The sequence below is a fragment of the Centruroides sculpturatus genome, unplaced genomic scaffold, assembly GCF_000671375.1.
Source record: "Centruroides sculpturatus isolate CEXI.00-Female unplaced genomic scaffold, Cexi_2.0 scaffold301, whole genome shotgun sequence".
In the NCBI taxonomy this organism is placed as follows: Eukaryota; Metazoa; Arthropoda; class Arachnida; order Scorpiones; family Buthidae; genus Centruroides; species Centruroides sculpturatus.
This window is the reverse complement of record NW_019384595.1, coordinates 445,285-466,452: the sequence shown is the minus strand read 5'-3', so window position 1 is coordinate 466,452 and position 21,168 is coordinate 445,285. Positions and strand designations below refer to the sequence as shown.

Below are 21,168 nucleotides of genomic sequence, written 5' to 3'. Positions count from 1 at the left end.
ATTATTCAATATACAACTTTCTTATAATTGTAATATACATACAAGTCAATTATTCATATAAAGTAATCTAAGCTTAAAGATTCTTTTGCTATAACTGTTTTCAAGTGTTATCAATTTTATCTTCACAATCAACTATAACAAGTACAGTATTATTAATTGAATATTCTATACATGATATTTTGGTATTTTGTTAACTATAATAGTTAATCTATAATATTAAGTATAACAAAATAGTGTCAAAATAATATTAAATAAAATATATTTACTTCAAATAAAAGACCTGTATATTTTTATATTTGAGTCATATACAATTTATGCATATTGAAATATGTAAAAATCAACCTTGTACTATTATTTTAAATTCCCTCCTGCAGACACCAAGAGGCCAAACTATTTTATATTTGAATTATAAATTATATGAAATGACAAGAAAATATTGCAAAAAGATCAAATTTTAAATTATATTTATGATCATTTCTGCAACAAAAATAATGGGCACCCATACATTGGGGCATTTGTCCCTTTGTCACCAGATTTTCCTTTTCTTAATTAATCCACAAGGGAGCTCTAAGGTTTCAGTTTTTTTTTAAATTAGTTACTCATTTTTAATCACAAAAAACTTTTTTATTGATGACAAAATAAAAATAAAAATATTAGTTACTAACCAAAAATTTGTTCTAGCGGGTCATGATTGTTTGTTCGAGTACCAAGGTACCATTGTATTTGATTAACACAATTTTGATATACACAGTAGCATCGAGGGATTAATTAACTGCATTAATCAAGAGATACCTGTAAATATATATATATACTGGTATATACTGTATATTTTATATAATGTATCTGCAATGCCTTTTTTATAGCTCATGCTCCCCCTTTATTAGTCTGTGGGCACTGCTGAAAAATAATCAAAAATGTTTAAATATTTAACAAACAAAATTTTTAAAATTTCAGTCACGTAGTTTTCCATGTTGAATGTGCATCATCAGGATGACGATGCCCATTCAACTTGGAAACTACAAGAAAATGTTTGCTTTCTTCTAGGTTTTCTTGCTGGATATTGGTTATTTGTGTAGTGTTTAGTTATTAACAATTTTTAATCGTTTTAAGTTATATTACTTCAGTTAAAAATGCTATGCTATTTTATAAAAAATTTTAATATAATTTTTTTTTTCAAATATTTGTTTTAAGCATTTTAAAGTATAATTATATCTTCTGATAAATGATATCATCAGCAGATCAAATTTATAGAATTTCTAATTTCTAAATTGAATGAAATTTAAACTGAATAATTTTTAACCAAAAAAACACACCCACTTTTTTGTAGTTTACATTTTTATTATTCTAATGCTTTTGGGTTAAACTCCAAAAACCAATTATTTTGGATAAAAAATTTGATATGGGAGTTGTTTATATTTACTGATCAATTTAATTTATATTGTTAATCATACAATTATAATTTTGTATTTATAGTATATTAAAAACTTTAAATTATAAACTGCACACTATTAATTTATTTATACCAAAATTGATATACAATATATCATAATTGATTAAAATAATGAGATTTTTAACCTACAAAAATTCTAGTTTTTAAATTTTAGATAGCAATGCTATAAATATCATTTCAGATGAGATGTAAATGTATTTATATGTTTCATTTTATAAAAACTGAAAAATATCATTAAACTGTAGCAAAAATTTTTGATTATTTTATTTTGACTTAAAATTTTATTTAAAATTTTTTTAAAATGCATTTTATCAACATAATTAAATACTTTATAAATTTATAGTTTTCAATCTCAAATTAATTTTTTTATATAGAAAAAATTGTGAAGGTAATAAATCTTTCTAAAATCACCATTATAAAAAAGTTTGGTTCTTTTAATACATATTTTATTTGTATGTGATCACATTGATAAGAATAATGCTTTTTAATAATAAAATATGACTGAGTGAGCAATTTTAATCAATCAGATATCTTAGATATGTCTTGAGAATAGATTTATATATTTTTAGTATCACATGCAGATAACAAAATGTAGGAGTATACTATACTTTATAGTATAACAAAACCTCCCAATTCATCATCTCTATAAATATATATCAAATTCTTTTCTCCTTTTAATAAATTTTACTGATATTCATTATTTAAAGATCTATTTTAATTATTTGATATTTTCAGATATTTTTATCAAATCCTATATCATCATTTGATAATTATTTAGTCAGATTATTTAAATGAGTAGATGTATGATTTATATAATCAGTTTTTTGTTTTATATAAAAATAAATATTTAATTACATACAACAATAACAATAAAAACAATTGCCTTAAAGTTTCTTTAAATATTAATAACATTTGCTGCCCAATACAGTAAATTTAAAACTGTATATATCACAATGCCAAATAAGTAAAAGAATATTACTCTAAAATTTAGTTGTAATATCTCACGTATCAAATATCTGATTCCAGAATTTATAAAAGTTATTACTTTTACTAGAATGGCTTGATCTTGAATGATTTTTTAATTTTTCTTTAACTTCATTTAAATTTATAAACTTAATAAAAGGTATTCCCACATTTTTATATGTATCATTTATTAAATATTTACTTTGAATATTTGTTTCTGGAGGTAGTTTGTTTCCTAGACCTAAGGGACTGTTGTAAAATGGTTTTAAGTGATACATCATATATTCAAATAAATACATATATGCAGGATAAATACCATGAAATGTAATTGCATCATTACTACAGCAATTGCTCCCCTAAAAAAAGAAAATAAAAAAACAATTGTTAAAAACTATTGCATAAAGAAATCAGGTATTCTTTTTACATATGATATATACTTCATATATTATATTATGTATGCATGTATATGTGTGCACACAAATATTTGAAATAATGATATTGCAACTTTCTCCTCATTAAAAGCATAAATTTATAACTTACATCCAATTTATGCTTATTATTCTTGAAAAACTAGTATAAGAAATATACTAGTTTCACTGAAAAAGGCTAATTAGAGACAACATTTACGTATTCATATTTCTGATATAACTTTGATAATTAATATATTTTTTGTTATATTCATAATTCTAAAAGCTAATAAATGCCTTTGAAAAAACATTTTTAAATCAACTCCTTTAAATAATTAATGAATACAAATGTAGCTTTAACTTCTAAAATAAGATCCTAATAAATTGATCTTATGTATATATCAGGTAACCAAATAAATACTGTTGTTTTTGAAATGGAGGAAAAAAGCTTGATTTCTTTTGTTTAAAACAATTTTATTCATCAGAATATTCACCTTCATATTCAATTACTTTTCCAATGGGTTGTTGGCAGTTTGAAAATACCATTTTTAGCATTAAAAATTGAGTTATTTCCTGTTTTATAGCTGCTTGATTTGTAAATTGTTTTCCATGCATATGATTATTCAAAGATAAAAAAAGTGATAATCTGACAAAGATAAGTGAACAGAATATGAAGGATAAGGTAAAAGTTCCCATCCCAATTGCATTATTTTGTTTCTTGTAATTGCTTCAATGTGTGGGTGAGCATTGTCTTGTAAAAACAAAAACACTTCAATGATTCAACAGAGATGGCTGTTTTAGCTTTAATATTATTTTAAATAAAAAATACAAGCATTTTTATTCACATTAAAAAAATGTAAAAAAAACAATATTTGATTAACTGATATAACCAATCTATTAGGACCTGAAATAATTTAAATTAAGAAATATGTGTGAATTTTAAAATTATGGTTTCATTGATCCAGTCATCTAAAAATAAAAATATGCAAAAATGTAATAATGAATTTTGCAGATTCAATATGAACAGAATCTGAAAATTAACAAAAATGTTACTTGATATTTTGTAACAAATACTATGCTTTCATAGTTTAAAATTAATATTAAATTCTAATTCAATTATAAGATATAATTTTTAACTTTGTGTCAAGAGAATATTTTTGGTAATTTTCCTATTTATCAATATATTTTTATCTTATAATTTTACCTATTCATTTTTATCAATTTAAAACAGATAAATATTATTCAAACATTCATATCTCTCTAACTTCATTTCAAATTAAATAAATTAGAATCTAAAAATGGTTTAAATACTGTAATGCAAAATTTATTATTAAAAAACATTGTTTAAAAATATTATTCTCAAATCTACATTTATTCTGTTATTCATTTATATCAATCATCTTTCTCTATTTTCCAAATAATATTGTAAATTTTTTTCAATTTCCTCATAATCTATATATCATACATAAAAAGAATACCAATTATTTATAAAATACACCATAAGTAAAATCATGAAATAATACCAAAAAGCAATATTTTTTCGAAAAAATATTCTCATATATTTGATAATGGACCCAAAATCAAAACCAATCATGAATGCTAGCAATGTAAAATATTAATTTTGATATCAATGTAATCAGCATATGATATTAATTCTCAAAATATCTACTTGCAATGGACCTTATTACAGTTATATAGAGTGCACTCTAGCAAAAACTTTGTGAAAGTTTGGTGGGCATCACCAAACTTTCACAAAGTTTGATTATTTATTGGTATCACTTTTATTTTTATATGCATGCAGGCAGAAAGCCAATGAGTTGTTGCATCTATTGCATGTAATGAATTGATGTAAAAAATAAAAGAAATTAAATCTAAGTCTGTTTGTTTCTTCAAATTTCCATTAGTTACAGAGTTCTGCTATCCAAGCAAACTTTAAATAAAATTAGGCTTTTAGAAACAATTTCTTCTATCACATGTAGGTGAGACAGAATTGTAGAGATTGTCTGATATTCAAGTAATAAATGTTTTTTAAAATAAATGATGGCAATAAAGTAGTACATATTACCTGATCTTCATTCTCACTTTATACTTTATATAATTTGAATATTATCCAATATCTTGGACATAGTACAAATAAACAAACCAACTTGATGCCCATCAAAACATAAGCTAGATGGCATGGAAGTAACTGTGCATAAGCACAACTGCAAGTGAAACAAGGTCCATAGACACTAGACATTCAAAGTCACAGAATTTACATAACATTACCAAATGGCCAAGCCAGTTTAATAATGTTATGTAGCAATGTTTCATGAGTAAATGATGGTAAGCAGACTGGCACACAATATATGAATACTAGGGTTTCTCACTTCCCGGTCTTTTGCTTGTGGCGGNAGTTATTACCAATTCTTATTATTACTGTATTGTTTTATAAAGGCTTCTTACTATGCGCTGTATTATGAACATTATTTTATTTTGTGTTAAAATAGATATTCATCATTCTAATGTGTTTTGTTATGAGTCCGTACTAGGGTTTCTCATTTCCTGGTCTTTTGCTTGTCCCGGGATTCCGGGATTACATAGAAATTTTCACAAATAAAAAAAAAATTATTAAAGTTTGCTGGAAACTGCATACAACAACAAAAAAAAAAATGCTTTGAATTGAGTTAAAAATTTAAAAAAATGAACTTAGACCAAACTTCTAACTTAGAAGGTAATTTTTGTTTTTTAAATAAAATATAATACAAAATATTGTAAATTTTTATAAGATTTTAAAAAGCAAAGATGGTCAATACGCCAATCACTCAATCTGATTCTTATTTTAGTAATGAAAAGTCCTGCTACCAAGAATGCCCTTTTCGATTCAATTGCCGTGAGTGGAATAATGTTTAATGCATTTAAGAGAAGACAAATATTATGTGTTTTCACCTGTATCCTGAAAGATTTCTAGTTCGTTTTCGAGATTGTAGTACTACTTTTGTTCTCTAGTATTTTTGATTTGTCTACCTCGACTGCTTTAACAGAAACATCATAGCCCAATAATTCAGCAGTTTGTTTGTCTTTAATAATCAGGTTATGAAGAAAAACTTCATACTTGCAGACTTCGTACTCGTTTGTATCCTTCCCCAATTTGCGCAACTTGGCATTACGCAGTTATTGAAGCTACTGGGCATGGTTAAAAATTAAGACAGCATAAGCACAATTATTCTAGATATTACAGGTAAAGAATTTTGAGTGTCCTGCCACAAATAAGCTAAGTATTGATTATTGACCATTTGTGATATGCCATAACGAGCAAAATTTTAAAAAAATCTAATAAGTAGGTTTAAAATTAATAAATACAAAATGTATTCTGACAGTTTATGAGTTAATTATCCTTTCTATTTGCAAAATTTCCTCAACCTTAACACAAAATAAGAAAAAAGTGAATTTTTAAGAAATTTGTGGATTTCCTGAGATAAGAAAAATTTCCTGGGTTAAAAAACAACCGGGATCCCGTTTTGAGAAACCCTAATGAATACAATCAGCTATACTTTATAGATATGCTGAAAGTGCATTGCATTTATTTTTATTGCATCAAAAGCAAATATCAGGCAAAGAACTGCAAGAGATTAATAGATATAGAATTATGATATGATGATAGTATGATGTTTGTATAAAAGATATAGGACATTTATAAAGAAATTTAAAAGAAAACAGACAAAACATAGAATAAGATTTTAAAAAGTAGCAAGTAGCAGTAGTATACAATGGTAAAAACAAAAACAAAGATAGATGATATAATTATATGAATATATATTAAATTTATAAAACAAATTTTAATTTAATTTTAATATTAAAATTTCTCTTTATGTATTATTTTTATAAAGAAATACCTTATGATTTTATGTATTACAAATTTTGGGTCCATTATTACATTAATTAAACAGAATTTTAGCATTATTATTCTTATTATTATTATTACATATTTAATAACAAATGTGAAGTTTGTAAGATTTTATTATACACTTAATTATATTTAGTGATTTCAGCATATATACATACTTATGGAAATTATATAATTGCATGCACAAATTAACTACAAAAATAACCTACCTCACTGCTTAAATATACACTTGATCGCCAATATGGATTAAAAATTGAAGTGAAGCCCGGTATCAACATTTTTTCTATAGGAAATGGATTAAATCGTCCTCGAGTTTTTTTATCTCTCGTGTCAACAGGAAATACTTCAAATTTTTTCATTATTTTTCCTATTCCAACATCATAATAGTTAGATGACTTTTTATCTTTATCAAAACACTTATTTCCATCAGAGTAAATAGAAAACAATAATTTCAAGGCACCATGACTAAGTACAATACCAGCATCTGCTGTGTTGTAGATATTTGAAAAGTCCTTTACAGGATGTCCAAGATAATAAGGATGACTGCTGTTCAAAGAAGNGCTTTCCCGTAAGCCTAAAAGTTTGACAATGGTGTTTGGATAGTCGGTGGAATTACGCTCGACATTCCAAACACCATCGTCAAACTTTTAGGCTTACGGGAAAGCGGCGCCGAACGTCACACGTACACGTTTACACTTTTAAAATGTGCGCCTCAACCTCTCTATTTATTCTGCACCTGGTAAGGCAATCATTTCCATCAATAGCTATACAGGTCGTGTTGTCCCTCAAGACTATTTTGACCCAGGCATTAAATGTACAGGTAGTAAATCTTTTTCTATTTAACTTTTTCACAGTTATTTTAGAATTTATTATTATTACATATTTAATTAGCCCAACTAAAGATTAACTTTTTTCAGGATATTTTTCATGAATCATAAATTGAGTCAGTCTTGTTAATGATTAAGTGTATTACAAATTTTGGGTCCATTATTACATTAATTAAACAGAATTTTAGCATTATTATTCTTATTATTATTATTACATATTTAATAACAAATGTGAAGTTTGTAAGATTTTATTATACACTTAATTATATTTAGTGATTTCAGCATATATACATACTTATGGAAATTATATAATTGCATGCACAAATTAACTACAAAAATAACCTACCTCACTGCTTAAATATACACTTGATCGCCAATATGGATTAAAAATTGAAGTGAAGCCCGGTATCAACATTTTTTCTATAGGAAATGGATTAAATCGTCCTCGAGTTTTTTTATCTCTCGTGTCAACAGGAAATACTTCAAATTTTTTCATTATTTTTCCTATTCCAACATCATAATAGTTAGATGACTTTTTATCTTTATCAAAACACTTATTTCCATCAGAGTAAATAGAAAACAATAATTTCAAGGCACCATGACTAAGTACAATACCAGCATCTGCTGTGTTGTAGATATTTGAAAAGTCCTTTACAGGATGTCCAAGATAATAAGGATGACTGCTGTTCAAAGAAGCAACATAATATCTCAAATTTTCAACAATAACATATGTTTTATCATCAACAATCACCATCCATTTAATGGAATCCTCATATTTTATCCACGCCGACACGAACCCTTGACAAAAAGCTTGAAACGGAATTGGCGAAACTTTTAAAACAGGAATTTCTTCGTCGACAAAACTTCCAAGATTTACGGCAAAATTACAATGCTTAGCCCAAGTCTCTTTAACAGCCATGGCAGTTTTATGCGATTTAACAAATATCATACATAAAACAGGGATCTTTTTTTGAAGATACATTGCTTCCGTCTCAATTGCATTTTGTGCAAAGCTTATATTTTCTTCAGGAATGGCTTTATGCATTAAACCATTTTGCTTTAGCCATTTTCCATAACTGGTATCTACAAGAGATGAAGAATAATGATTAAACGAGAGAGAAAACTTTACAGTTTGTTCATACTGTCTCCATACAAAAGCAAATAGAAATCCAGAGATGCAAGCAAAGATAAATAAAAACATCCGACTCTGGTATATTCTGGAACAATCGCTTATACAGATCATGCTGAAGTTTTTGAAGTAGTCACATTTATAAAATTATTCCATTATAAACTTTTGAGAATATAAAATAATAACCTATAAACAAAAAGTATAATGGTTAATAGATAAATAATTGTATTAAAAAAAATATAAGAGTAAGTTTCAATTATCATGTTTATAAATTTTAAACAGTTTAAATAACAGTACAAAGTACTTATATAACTATTCAATTTAAGCTTAAACATAAAACTATGAAATTTAAGCATTAAATTAAAACAATTTGTTGATGATGATGATTTCAAATCATTTAAATTCACTAAATAATTTTAATAAATTATATATTTAAGTATATTTATTAACACGTATAAAAATAAATAGAAAATATTTTAAAATTTTAATCATAAATTGGAACAATAAATCTCGGTTTAAATATTTTCATTTAATTTAAAAATAGTCGTTTATTGGTGAATTACATTCTAAATTAACCAATTATGAAACAAGAATGGGCCTCAAAAAGGAGACCATCCCTATAACTAATTCCCCCGTCTCTAAAAAAAAAAAACAAATAATAATAATAAGAATTGCTATAACAAATAAATATATTTTGTTACCAATGGCATAATAACGCATAAAAAGAATTTTCTGTTACGCATTGTTCCAAATACATAAAATAATTTCAGTTTCATAACGACATAGTTTCGTTTATACTCACTTAAATATTTGTATTTTAAAGAAAACCACGAATTTTAAAGTTTTGAACAAATCAATTAAACTAACTTTGATACAATTTAACGTTCGATATTTAAAAATTATAATATTTGATCACAGAAATCGAGCCAATTAATACATCTCACAATAACCGTTTTTAATTAAAGTATTGCATCAATAAATCGAGGAAAAATATATACAGTATATGAATGGTACTTACTATTGTATAAATTTACCTTGCGACTATAATATGGTAAATATATAGAATCAGTCATTGATTGAGAGCTATGCTCACTTAGCGACGGATACATTTTATCGTTTAATAATTCATATATATATAAATTCGATTAAAAAAAAGGTAAAAGATTTCGACAGATGCATGTTTAGCACGCCACACGAAAGTAACTACTGTAGTTATACAGTCTGCCTACCCTCTTCCGCTGGATGCGAGTGTAGAAGTGGATGACGTCACAGACGAGTTTTTAAGTTTTTCCGAGTGGCCAGGTGCACAGAATTTTAAATTCAATGTTGCAAAGTTGTATAAAGCCAAAATCAATTCTTTCAAAATATAATGTTTTTCATAAGAATTTGGACGATGTTATTTATTTTAGAATTTTATTATTTAATAGTTACGTTTTCGTCACGGTTGAAAGTACTTTTCAAAACATTTTATAAACAGCATACAAAAAAAAAGAAAAAAAAAAAACATACTGGAAATTTATTTTTATAAAATTCACTTAGCGTAAAAATATACTGGTTTTTCAATTTTCAACTCCTTTTTTTTGTGTGTGTAGTGGATTGAGATCATAAATAACTATGAAACTATTTATAACTGAAGTATAATTGAGTTTTATATATTTACTTTTTATATATAATTATATGATCAGTTCGAAAATACAAATTCATCTAATCTGTTTTAATGTAATAAAACAAACGTCGTTTTTAAATAATTAGGTCTATTATTCTTATTCATAGTTAATTAATTAAAATATACTGTAATGCGAGCGAATCTGAGGAAACTGTTAAAAGATTTCTCAATAAAATTTACCTAGAAAAATAAGGAATCAATTTTTGTTCAGTTATTCCTTGACACGTGTACAGTACATGTATTTTGAACCGTTATTAATATATTATTACGGTTATTTAATACTTAGATACAAAATAAATTTACCGATGCCAAGAGAATATATTGTAAACTAAGTCGTATATTTATAATTTTATTAAATAATAAAATCTGAGGTAAAAATATAAATTAAAGAAATGTATTGCACATTTTTAATCAAATAATTTTATAAATACAATATAAAAATAGATCAGTTTTTAATCAAAGTAGAAATATAGTTCAAATATTTTTAGTTCGTTCTACAAATGACTGATTTATGATCTCCTAATATAATACAGATGTTCTAAAAGGAAGATGTAGAAAAAAAAAGTCATTGACTCAAGTGAAATTTAATCCCTTTCCTTCAGAAATATATTAAAGCAAATAATAACTTAAAAATATCCTTGACAGCAGTATTAAATAGTCACTTAACTAACAAGTAAGTAATATGACATCTGGGACTAATTATGATTACATTATATATTACTACTGTTACTTTTACTCATTTTATAATAAATAAAAATGGATGATTTTTTTTTTTGTTTCACCCTGCAGAAAACTAGGTTTTAGGGGAGAATTTAGAAGAGGGAAAATAGGATTTGGTTTATATTGGAATAGCATCTTTTTCTTTTTGTTCCATAAACATTTTATTTACTTTTCATTACATGCTGTGATAAAGATATGGCACCAATTTGTAATATTTAAACATATATACTCTCTCTTCTTCTTCATATAAACATGTCAAAATTTCTTTAAAATTCAAGAATTTTCATTATATTTCCAAATTTGAAAAATGACTAATTTGATCCTACCCTCCATACTATAATTTTACTATATTTTATATTAATTTAAATTTATAATATTTTAGAAGTAAATAAACATATAGCAAAGTAATAAAACAAAGGATAAAAAGAAACAAAAATCTTTGTTCTTGATCTTGCTTAACTAGTTAAAATTTAGCTAATGCTGTATTGCTTATAGATAATGAAGAGAAGAAAATGCTCCACAACATATACAACAGCTACAAAGCACTTACAGGAAACAAAATGTTATCCATTTTAAGTGGCCATATTACTACTCCTAGAATTAATTTAGTCCATCAATATTCTGAGTATAAATTTATTATAGTAGTAAACATGTTGTAATAGATTCAATTTATTCATTTAGATTTAAAATATTGCAGCTAATGTATCTATTTCTAGGAGTAAAAAATTTTATACTTTGACATTTTTCTGGATAAATCCATCATTTGGAATTATACAGTATAGATTATTTGTTCACCATATATTTCTTTTATTAATTATAGTTATATATGAGAATATTTAAAGATATTAAATCAAGCAGTAAAATATTCTAGTAAAGAACATTTATTAGAAAAACAATTTATTGAAATATTAAAAAAACAATGTATAAAAATATATTTACAGTAGATAAAAATATGTAATATATCCCTTTCAATTACAAATTTGTATATAAAATACAATGAATTGTCCTCTATAAAGCGTAATTAAAACCCTGATAAAATTTACTCTTACATTTTTTGATGAATCATCAAACATCTGTAACAAATCTGCTACTGCATCCACAGTCATATACTCATATATATATATATATATACAGGGTTTATCAGAATGATGTTTTAAAAATCTGGGATTGTAGAGGATGAAATTTTGAATGTTTTGCTATAAGGAACTTATAGCCGGAAATTTGAACTAAAGTGTCTACAGCGGTAGGAAGTGCTTGACCCGCCCTTCACATTGGTAGCTACCCTTCCGTCCATTGGCGTCATGTTATTGCTGCAGATGGAAGACTGTAAATACACAGTAGTCTAACTGAGCCTGTGTACTGAACGTTGTGTACTTAGTGCTTGTCATCCTTTAGGTCACCCCTTGCATCCACTGGCGCTGTGCTGTAAACACACAACTAGTCAACATGAGCCCCTTGTGTACGCAACACTTGTAGGAGCAGTTCGCGAGCTTACAGAGCGCATCTTTACAGCATTTAATACCATCAGAGGAGAGCGTGGCATCTTACAGAGTGTTGGACAAAATATGGTTCGTTGTTGCACATTATGTAATGAAGTTGGTGGTTGTCACATTGAACATTTACTCTAAAGTAGTGTAGCCACTGATTTGATGACAGTTTGATTGTACTCTACTGTTTTGTCAATAAAACTTGTCATAAATATTGTATTCTGCTGTTTTGTTCAGCATACCGACCACATAGAACATGCAAAGTGCTGTAGAAACTTTATATCACATTTCTGGCTATAGGTTCCTTATATCAAAACGTTCAAAATTTCATCCTCTACAATCCCCCAAATTTTTAAAACGTCATTCTGATACGCCCTGTATATATATATATAATCATTTGCTATTATTTTCACAATCTTCAATAAAGTGATGTCAATTCATATATGTGGTTTGAACTGAAAATGTTTAAGGACATAGAAATAATATGAATTGTTTTTAAATATCACTTAACAGTTCTCTTATATAAAATGATATTTGTTATGATTTATCATTAATTTCTATCAATTGACAGTTAACATTTGCAAATACTTTTAAATGGTAAGTTTAAAGTAGGAAATGATTCTGAAAATATTTTCAGAATCATTTCCTACTTTAAACTTGCTTTAAATAAACCCTTAGTAATTTCAGAATCACTCATCTCCTCTGGAATCTATATAAAATAATGCATAAACTTTGCAAAGAACTATATTACAAACCTTAAAAGTGCTAAGGGCTTTGTACTGACATCTAAATATAAGCCTGTTTTATTTGTTGATAAATAAATCATTTTAATCATTTTAAATCACTATCAAGTTTATTTCCAAATACTAGTTATTTTCATTGGAGAATCAATATCTTTCATTTATAATAGTTAATTCTGCATAAAGTAAACTTTAATTTTCAAAATATAAAAATTATTACATGAAAATGAAGCAATTTTTTAGCCTATTTTATAGATTCAGTGTACATCACACAAATGCATAACAGACTGGATAATACCTGAACTTTGCTCATTAGGAATAGAGCTGAATTATGATGTAAGTAATTATAACTCCATGGCCTATATTCCATTTAGTCATTAATTTCCATGGACAATTCACAATTAAGTACAACAAAATAGATGAGAAAAATGAGGAATAATCTTAAACAGTTCTCTACAAATCATGTGAATATTGATGAATTTTTAATCTTTATCTCTGTAGTGATGCAGCAGTACAGCAAAACCATTCAATTGCATATTTTATAACAATACTTATAAGCAAATATTGTTATAAACATAAATAAAAATTACTATGTAATATAATGTTCAGAACCAATCATGTATGTTTTTAGAATGATAAATAATGTTATTGCAATGAAATATTTATTCTATTCAATTCATTGTTATTTATGAAATAACAACAGAAACAGCTATTTTATTCTTTAAAAGAATGCGTTTTTCTTACATTTTTACAATTTATTATATTAAAGAGTTTAAGCTTTTTTACTGCCACAAATTCTATTTCCTATTAACATGCAATTTATTACTCTTCTTATGTATATATTAAAATTTCTTTAAATAGCCTATATTTTAAAGTATTTAGTTGATGCCATCACATAGTTACATGCATTATAAAATCATATTCAATTTTATGATATTCATTAAGTCATTTTTATTTTAGTAAACATCTTGTGTTTTTTATTATTTCTGAAGAAACTTCCATCAATTATTTTTAAATAGATATATATAAGTTCATTTAAATAAATGTATAATATCAAAAAGATATTTTACCATATANACTTATATATATATATATATACAGGGTTTATCAGAATGACGTTTTAAAAATTTGGGGGATTGTAGAGGATAAAATTTTGAACGTTTTGATATACAGAACCCATAGCTGGAAATGTGATATAAAGTTTCTACAGCACTTTGCACTTTGTGGTTGGTATGTTGAATGAAACAGCAGAATACCGTATTTATGACAAGTTTTATTGACAAAACAGTAGAGTACAATCAAACTATACAGTACATCGAATCAGTGGCTGCATGCACTACTTTAGAGTAAATGTTCAATGTAACAACCACCAACTTTATTACTTAATGTGCAATGACAAACCATGTTTTGTCCGACTCTCTGTAAGATGCCAAGCTCCCCTCTGATGATATTAAATGCTGTAAGGATGTGCTCCATAAGCTCATGAACTGTTCCTACAGGTGTTGCATACACAAGGGACTTTACATAATCCCAGAAGAAGAAGTCAAAAACAATAACATGACGTCAATGGACGGAAGGATATCTATCAAAGTGAAGGGCGGTCAAGTACTTCCTACTGCTGTAGAAACTTTATATCACATATCCGGCAAATGGGTTCCTTATATCAAAACATTCAAAATTTCTACAATCCCTGTATATATATATATATATTTATATATATGAGGATTTAGTTCATTACAAAAATATAAAATTTAAATTGTTTCATTAACTTATTTTTGAAACTATAACTAAGTTATAATTTTTATATAATTTTAATTAGAAAAAGTTTACAATCATTTTATAAACAAAAAATCCAACTGAGCCCATTAAGGTAAGAATTACACTTAACACAATAAACCTCACTTTCCAATGATAATTATTTGATTTTAATTTATCAATTATTTCTGTGACTTGTTTTTTAGTTTCTTCATAATTACCAGAGTTATCAATAACAAAGTCTGCCATATTACATTTTTCTTTCAATGGCATTTGAGCACTAATACGTTGAAGTGAATCAAATTCTGAAAATCCATTTCTTCTCATCAGTCTAGTTAACTGTTGATTTTCATCACTAGAAAAAAAAATCATTCAATTAAATAGTAATTCTATTGAATTAATAAGACATTAATAAAAACAAATAAATCACACACACTTGTTCATATAAATTTATTAGTCTTTTTCATGATTTTTATAATAAAACAAGTTTGTGGACAGTTATGAAAATTAATGTAAATATATTTCATACAATGATTAAGTAAAAAGTGTCAACAGTGCTTACTATTATGCATATATTACTTTCCAGATGTTTCAGAATATACCATAGGGAAAGTATGATGATCAGTCAAATTTTGATTCCTCCAGTTATTTTTTCATTTGTTAATGTTTTGACACTTGAGGAGCCCAAACATGCAATAATAATATTAAAAAAGAACTTTACAAAAGTCTGTGTAATAATAATGTAAAAAAAAATCATTACAAAATTGTGTGTGTGTGTTAGTATGTCAGTATCTATTTTGCATTACATCTTAGGACTAGATGCACCAAAAAATTTGAAACCTGGCAGGGTTATTTCTATATATGGGGCATTGATGCTATTAAATTTTGGTAGTTAAAGGTCAAGAAGGTGGAGAGTAAAAAGATGGAGGGGGTCAGACTTAATGAAAATTTTACTGGTTATTGGCATTTTCAATTTTTTTTTTAAACTCATCTCTATCCTCAGAATTAAGCTTCTTATCTTTTTATAATAGTTAATAATATAAAATTACTTTAAAATAATATTTCATAACAGATTTTAACATTTCATTAATGTGTCTTAGCAGTTTTTAAACTTAAATATTTTTTAAACAGAGAAACTTCTCATAATTCAACAAAATTATTTCTAATAATAAACAACGCTTTTTACCCATGACTATAAATTAGATAGAATTAGATAACCTAATAAATAGGGTATAACAATTTGCAGGGCTTATCACACCAAGGCTGACAGAAAGGACTAGAACTTATATAAAAAAAGGTTGGTCTTTAATAATCACATTTCAAATTTAGGTAAGTATGCATTTTGGGTATCCAAAATGCATACTTACCTAATAATTTTCAGTTATATCCTAGTATAACTGAAAATTATCAGACTTCCTAAGGTTTTATAGGACTTCCCTTAACCTCCAGTTCAACTGTTGGGAAAGTCAAGCAAGAGCCGTTGCCAGATTAATTTTTCTTGTTGACAACCAGACTGTTTTGTTTGTTAAATTCTTTAAACCAGCCACAAACCTTCAGCTCAAAATAGCAATTCTATTTTACAAAAGAAATCAATAAAAGAATTGCTGTTTTCAGCCTGGTTTGAAGTTCAACAGATGAAGATGTTCTAGTCTAGTCAAGAAAGAAAAATACAAGCAAATTCACATCAAAACAAATAAGAAATACAAATATTACTATTGCTATTATTATATATTATTAGTAATAGTATTAATGAGTCTTGAAATTGTTTCATAAACCACAAACTAGACAACAATTCTGTAATGTGAATGCTACAAAAAAATTATGCTTACATAAAAATATGTATGTATGAGAAGTATAAAATATTAAATATAGTCTTCTTTAAAATTAATTTTTACAAAAGCAAAAAAGTAATACAGGAGTGCATAGTGATAATTCATTCTGTATCATTTGATCTATCCTATTCAATTGAGTTGATTTGTATAACAATGACAATACCTTTTACTCACAATATATATAAAGTTTCTGCCATTAAATCTTTTTTATTTACAATTTATAGAAAATATTATTTTTAACCATGCCATTTATTATAATTAATTATGTTTTAATAAATTGTCAAAACTCTTCACTTTGTTTTGATTACTCCTACACTATAAATTTATAATTTATATTAAAGTAATTATTAATTCAATTTTAATTACTTTTTTCTTCAGCTATTGTTGCTGTATGTTAATAGAGTTACTACAAATCTTCATTTATGTAGACAAATCCTCATTTTATGAGTAAAAATTACTGTCTACATAAATTTTTGTAAATTCTCCATTTTTCTGTATTTCCAGTGACTGGATACTTTACTTCACTATAGCAATATCCCATATAAAAATAGGAGATATTCTATATTGATAGAGCATAGCATTAAATTTATAATTTAGAAGTTGGCTACCTAACCAATTACATTGGCAGTTGAGTAGTGTTTCCACTTCCAATATTATATTTTTAGTATCTTTTTTGTTTTTATTTCTAGTTTCCTGTTTCAGTTCTGATTTTCATTAGAAACCAGTAATAATAATAACCAATAATATAATATATAATCAATAATACAATATGATATAAAATATCACAGTAGTTGAGTAAATATAACATTGTAATCCAAATAAAATATATTTACAAAATTTAAATTTCATCACATATAGCAATTTCCAAACTTAAATACTGCCATTACATTGATAATCAATACGTCCAGATGTAAATTATGATCTAGAAAGATTTCTGAAACTCTGAAAGATATATTTAGAAACCTTCTGAAGAAGTTTAATGTAACTGTGCAGCTGCCTCATTTTATGCTGGTTTGATTTATTCCACTAACAATAATGCTGGTTTCAAACTTTCCTGAAAATATTTCAAAAAATTTTTTCCACAATTTGTAGAATATTTTTTGCAAATGCTAAATGAAATATTTTTTCACACTTAGTGGTAGCACTAGGAATAACTTTGCTTTAATAATGATTCTAAGCAGTGTTGGTTTGTTTATTATTTTAAAGTGTTTATTGTTTACATGATATTTCATCATTTTAAAGTGAAGTTATTGTGTAATAATAAGAATAGAAAATGAACAGCTGTGACAAATATTGATAAAAGGAAATAAGTGAATCCAAATGTCCAAGTCATCAAGAAATCATGTTAGTCCTAACTTTAGAATACAGAATGGAAATCATTTGCTAAACGAAAGGTGGTTGAAGTGGGTATAATGTTTGTAGAGCTATAAATTTGTCTCCACTGACTGATGATCATATCCAAATCCAATGATCATATGAAAAATGTAGAGCAAATAAAAGTTCAATACATGTTACTAGAGTGTTTGTGATGCAAGGGAACTATTTCTCATTGTAATTATTACTATTGTGAATGGAAGATTTAAACTAAAAAATATTCGATTGAGTCAGTCTTATCACAAATATTCAATAGTTTAACGTTATTTTTGTACTTTGTATTAGTAAAAATTTCAGTGCATTCTCCCCTACTTAAGAACATTCAACTTATGAACTTTAAGACTTGTGAACAATTTGACTGTATGTCTAAAATCTAAGTTTTGTGTGGATTCTGAAGTTCTCTTGGCACTAATAGGATAGTATTTAAATCAGTTTTTGTTTTTGCACAAATTCTGAGATTCCATTGCCACTTGTGAAGTGGCATTGAAGTTGATAATGTTGGAGAAATGGTGTTTATCATTAATGTTTGTAATTTTTATAATCTTTTATGATCAATGCTCAAAAATGCATCCAAAATGTAATGGTAAATCTAGCAGTGGAAAAAAATATAAGAAGTGTCACTTTATTACCATGGAAATTAAACTGGACATTATAAAATTAAGTGCATTAAGTGAAAATAACCATTTTTGCCAAACGATCGCCTAAATATCGGGCTATAATAAGGCGATCGTTTGGCAATTTTAGTATGTATTCAGGCTTTGTGTTGTTGTTATTTATAACCATTTTTGAAACACCTGCTACTAAGCAATAGCAAGTAGGTAAATGAGCTGGTCTTTCAGTGTATTCTATTAAATACATTGAAAGACCAAACACTAAAAATAAGTAGTTATTCTATGTACAAATGCACTTTCTGGATTAGTTTTTGACTTATGACAAAATCTCANTTCAACTTTTTTCAAAATTATACATCATTTTTTAACATACATTTTGTTCTTTTTCTTTTATTTAAAAGTGTTTACTAAATCCAAAACTGTTTTCAATAATTTATCATTTTATATATTTAAATCAACAAAAATCAAATCAGATCTACCAGTAGTTAAAATTATCTTTATTTTGGTTTCATATTATTATTGTGTATTATTGTATCTCATTTCAGAAAATAAAATGCTCCTTGTTTGTAGAATATTCTATAATATTACATTTTATCATTTATTTTGTGGTAATTATCATTCTGATTTAGCATTATTTAATATAACTGTAATTATTCATCATCTGCAAATGATTTTGCAAAAAAGAAATGCAATTACTAAAAATTTGTAGAATTTGATCCTTTACCACAGTTTCCACTAAATCTAATATTTTTCTTTCATAAAAATATCCTTGGATATCTTATATATTATTAAATGTGTAATTGTTTGCTTGAAATAAGCAATTATATGAAGTTTAGAATAAATAATAAGTTTAAAACACATTTATTCTGAAATATATTTGTTACATATTTAGTTAAGAATATAATCAATTCAAAGAAACATAAGTAGATCGAAATTACTCAAACTTAACATTATGCTGGTCACATAGAGTGATGCTATTATTTGTTTAGAACCACAAGTTTTTGATTTTGTAATAATCCTCAATATGTATAAATGTATATACATATATATATATATTTTATGTTATCTGCTGTTTGCTTCTCAATAAGATTTTATATCAAGAAAGAATAAACTTCTTATGAAGGTTTTCAAAATAAAAAAATATACATCTACTATATACATATAATAGATTTCTTTTACTGGAAAAATTGATGTTAATGTGTGCCCTAAATTCCTATCACAGATTCTAGAAAGGTTAATAAAACTCTTCTTACATAAATTGCTGACCTTAACAGATTTCAATTTATATTGCTTGTCATTTTGAAGGTCATAAACAATTTTTAAAAAGTGTACAATATTGAAGATTACAAAAATAATTTTTTTGAGGTCTTCTGGACATCCATTCAAAATAATTTATAAATATATTTTGTTCTGGCTTTTTAATCTTTATTTTACAAATTTAAAAAAAAAAATTATGAGAAAAGTAATGTGTAAACATTAAATGAATAAATAAATGCTTATATTCACATATTTGATTTACTAAGAGTTGATTGTTAATGACTTTTGTATTGCTCAGTACCTCAAAATTAAAGCAAGAAATGGAAATCTTTATATTTAAATTTTAATTACTGTAGCACAGTTTTTATCATTTAAATTATTCGATATATTTTATATTAATGATTTAATTGAATCTTTTAATTTTCTATAATAATTCTTTTATATTTCTTGTATATCTGTTTAGAATAAGAAATATTAAACTCCTTTCAGGGGAAAATTTTTGAACTGAAATAATGCGACTTCCAGTTTGCATTGGAAGTTCATATATAGTTAATCGGGGCATCCTGCTCCTAAGCTTTCCACATCTGGTCTTGAGTTTCATTTATCTAATATCATTCTCAGGATTAAGGAACGACAGATGGACAACACTGGGAATTTATAGGTCTACAATTTTTTCAAATTGCAGACTAATATATATATTCAATCTCTTTCTACATTAATACCTCATCATCATCAAATATTTATGCTATTACATAATTTTTTGATAGTTTAATGTTATATTTTATTTACAATTAACTATACAATTTCTTATTATATCTTAAGAAATTAATTATTAGTTCTTAAATCACAATAATTATTTAGTAGGATTATTAATTATTCCTTAATTTTTTCGTTGTATAATCTATAATTTATACTATAGGCTTAGTTATTCATTAACATCATTGTTAAATGAAAAAGTGATGTGATTAACTATTATGAAAACAAACTTCAAATAGATATACTTAGTTTATTTTCTAATAGAGTCAACTGATTTTTTAATAGAGTTAATAAAAATATATAAGATG

The 21,168-nt window shown here is 25.8% G+C and overlaps 1 protein-coding gene across 8 annotated transcripts; it reads right to left on the bottom strand.

Annotated features, from left to right (window-relative positions):
- Window positions 1-41: 41 nt before the first annotated feature.
- On the bottom strand, window positions 42-16,057 carry LOC111624866 (glycoprotein-N-acetylgalactosamine 3-beta-galactosyltransferase 1-like). Of its 8 annotated transcripts, XR_002756641.1 has the most exons (7): window positions 15,593-16,055; window positions 15,252-15,385; window positions 8,149-8,848; window positions 6,916-7,184; window positions 2,730-2,769; window positions 666-897; window positions 42-132 (listed from the first exon to the last, which is right to left on the bottom strand). XR_002756641.1 is itself a non-coding variant. In XM_023367833.1 (6 exons), the coding sequence occupies exons 3-6, from the start codon at window positions 8,774-8,776 to the stop codon at window positions 881-883; spliced, it is 954 nt and encodes a 317-aa protein (XP_023223601.1). In that variant the 5' UTR covers window positions 8,777-8,848; window positions 15,252-15,385; window positions 15,593-16,055; the 3' UTR covers window positions 195-880. The 8 variants fall into 8 exon arrangements, 7 of the variants coding, with proteins under 7 accessions (XP_023223601.1, XP_023223599.1, XP_023223595.1 ...); XM_023367833.1 differs by lacking the exon at window positions 42-132 and having other exon boundaries at window positions 195-897; XM_023367831.1 differs by lacking the exons at window positions 42-132; window positions 666-897 and having other exon boundaries at window positions 1,806-2,769; window positions 8,149-8,616; window positions 8,687-8,848; window positions 15,593-16,057.
- Between the last annotated feature and the right edge of the window lie 5,111 nt (window positions 16,058-21,168).